At 40.0% G+C, this 2,924-nt stretch overlaps 1 protein-coding gene across 1 annotated transcript; it reads right to left on the bottom strand.

Moving 5' to 3' along the window:
* Positions 1–371: 371 nt before the first annotated feature.
* On the bottom strand, positions 372–1,006 carry LOC124569450 (THAP domain-containing protein 1-like). Its single transcript, XM_047131089.1, has 3 exons — positions 939–1,006; positions 593–845; positions 372–425 (listed from the first exon to the last, which is right to left on the bottom strand). The coding sequence occupies exons 1-3, from the start codon at positions 1,004–1,006 to the stop codon at positions 372–374; spliced, it is 375 nt and encodes a 124-aa protein (XP_046987045.1).
* Between the last annotated feature and the right edge of the window lie 1,918 nt (positions 1,007–2,924).

Here is a 2,924-nt window from a genome sequence, read left to right as displayed (position 1 = left end):
TACGAATCATCATACTGTCAAAAATTAAAGCACATTCTTTTAAGCAAGGTTTTTTTCTCTACATTTTATTTTAAGAAACTGAACACTTCACTGATGATACCAGGCTCATAGTTGACAGATGAGATCCAAGATCTGATGCAGTTTGGATGGGGCAAACTAAATAAGTATCTAACATCTCTATAAGCTTTAGCTAAATAAAAATGTTGTGTCAGAGTGAACAGTTTTATAATATCTGAGTATTTTCTAGCTTGTTTGTCACAAAGGGAGTTTTTCAATTCGTTAACGATGAAGTGCAAAGGAAAACCATTTGCAATCTTCTGTCTTAAATTTGTTTTTGTTGGTGAAGGGAGGTTTACCTGAATTCCTTTATTTTAAGCAACTGCTTCAGGAGACTTTTCCAGTTGTACGCCTGCGTGATTTACATCCTGCAAGAAAGGAGTTCATTTTAATTTTACATACATCACAACAGTTCAAAATTATAAAACTTTCATAAGCAAGCTTAAAAGAATAATTGCAAATATAGGCCTATCGACTTTTATTTTGTTTAGGCCTATACAATTATAATTCAAAGCTTGTAACATATTTCACTTACTTGAGTACTAGCAGGTTCTTTACGAACCAACTGTCGCCTTGCAGTCATCTTTTTCTGCACATGTTTCGGAAAATCAAAGACGAATGGGACGGCACCTTCTTTTAACAGTCGTAATGATGCTCCTGGCCTCACTTGATAGCAATTTTCAGTAAAGTGTCTGCTGCATATCGTACTGTACGCAGTAGGTGACCACCTGTCTCTACGAATTGCTTGCACCCATAATTTCAGAATTTCCGGACGAGAAAATGGAAACCTGCATAAACAAGAGGAAAAAAAAAAAAAAAAAACTGAATCCAAGAAATACAGTGCGTCAGAAACACTAGTTCTGAACAAAAATATAACTTACCTATGAAACTGAACACTGCCTTTCCTCTGGAGTTCCTTACAACCACAAGCTACACAATATATCACCATTATAGCTTCACAAACTCAATAAATCGCTCAGGGATGAATGATTAAAAACAACAGAAAGCACAAAACAACACGACGTATACGCACGGAGTTGCCAACCTAACAAAAATTGATCGTCACTATTTCCAAGGGTCCAAAGCACAGCAGTTGTGTATCCTGTTTTTATTGCGATCACTGGTTTCGATTATGTCATCGCCGACCGGTCAAATGTGGCAAGATGGCCTCCCGTTCTAAACAAAGGAATGAAATCATCCAATGCTTTGGTCGAAAACTGGTCGCTGTGCATCTCCGTATCCTGAGTGGACTCTACGTTAGCTTATAGTCAGGTGCTCCACGTTTAAAAAAATTCCCATTTTCAAAAGTGTGATATGGAGATTACAGAGTAGTGTTAGAATCCAACTTAGTTGAAATGACAGCTTTTAACGTATGTTTTCATCTCTGTCTCCAGCAAATGTTCAAGGCGATGATGTCACATAAGCTGCAGTCTAACACGAGTGTATAATTTTACCTTCGTAACACATTTTTGTTATTCTGAATTTTTGTTCATCCTAAGGAAACTCTCTGTAACCTTCTGGGCAGGAATCTGATTAGCTCACTAGGTGTGTGTGTGTGTGTGTGTGTGTGTGTGTGAATTCCTAAGGGACCAAACTGTTGACGTCAGCGGTCTCTAGACTTACACACTACTTAAACTAACTTATGCTAAGAACAACACACACACACCCATGCCCGAGAGAGGACTCGAACCACCAGCGGGAGGGGCTACACAATCCGTGACATGGCGCCTCAAACTGCGCGGCCACTCTGCGTGGCGATCACTAGGTATATCCCTGAAAAAAATTCATGATACATTAATGAAAGATTGCAAATGAAATTGTGCGAGATAACTCAATAGAACGAATACATTAGATTCTTTATGAAAAGCCGGCCGCTGTGACCGAGCGGTTATAGACGCTTCAGTCTGGAATCGCGTGACCGCTACGGTCGTAGTTTCGAATCCTGCCTCGGGCATGGATGTGTGTGATGTCCTTAGGTTAGTTAGGTTTAAGTAGTTCTAAGTTCTAGGGGACCGATGACTCAGATGTTAAGTCCCATAGTGCTCAGAGCCATTTGAACTTAATGAAAAACCAGACATGAAAACCTTGTGTGGGCTCTGCAGCGTGACTACTGGTTTTTGACGCAAATGGGATGTGGTAGAATCTTATAATGCAGAATTCAACAGTACTCGCGACCATCAATGAACTATGGATCTGGGATACCTGTTCTGAATCTAAGCATCAACCTGAACCACTGGAACAAGTTTTTCAGAGCTTAACAGGGAAAACACACACGGTTTTGTTAGTTGGACATGTAACGTTAACTGCTATTTTAGATTCTTAGGATGAATTCCCAGGAAGATGCAGAACTATAACTTGTCATAATTGTGATTAGCGATTAGACTGAACTGTAACCAATATTGAACAACGAAGAGCTATTTCGTTAGCACAATGCTTGAGTCACAATGGTAAAAACTGTAGTCCGCAGCTCGTGGTCGTGCGGTAGCGTTCTCGCTTCCCACGCCCGGGTTCCCGGGTTCGATTCCCGGCGGGGTCAGGGATTTTCTCTGCCTCGTGATGACTGGGTGTTGTGTGCTGTCCTTAGGTTATTTAGGTTTAAGTAGTTCTAAGTTCTAGGGGTCTGATGACCATAGATGTTCAGTCCCGTAGTGCTCAGAGCCATTTGAACCATTTTTTGAAAACTGTAAAATGTAATCCCTCAGGGCCAGAAAGAATATAACAGATAATATTACATATTACATACAGTATATAATATTAAAAACTACTTGGCCATTGTGCTGTGGTCGAAGGCATTTTTTACGTGAGCTTAATTCGAGCACATCACATTAGCCGAGCATGTTTTAGTAAGTGTGAATCAAATGCTTTTT

The sequence above is a fragment of the Schistocerca americana genome, chromosome 1 (assembly GCF_021461395.2).
Source record: "Schistocerca americana isolate TAMUIC-IGC-003095 chromosome 1, iqSchAmer2.1, whole genome shotgun sequence".
Lineage (NCBI taxonomy): Eukaryota > Metazoa > Arthropoda > Insecta > Orthoptera > Acrididae > Schistocerca > Schistocerca americana.
This window is presented reverse-complemented; position numbering and strand designations above follow the sequence as displayed.

Excerpts from the sequence above, each read along its gene's own strand:
- LOC124569450 (XM_047131089.1), bottom strand. The coding sequence starts at position 1,006 with ATGGTGATATATTGTGTAGCTTGTGGTTGTAAGGAACTCCAGAGGAAA. Across the intron at positions 846-938 it reads GGCAGTGTTCAGTTTCATAG|GTTTCCATTTTCTCGTCCGG; the intron begins GTAAGTTATATT and ends TTGTTTATGCAG. Across the intron at positions 426-592 it reads AAGAACCTGCTAGTACTCAA|GATGTAAATCACGCAGGCGT; the intron begins GTAAGTGAAATA and ends CCTTTCTTGCAG.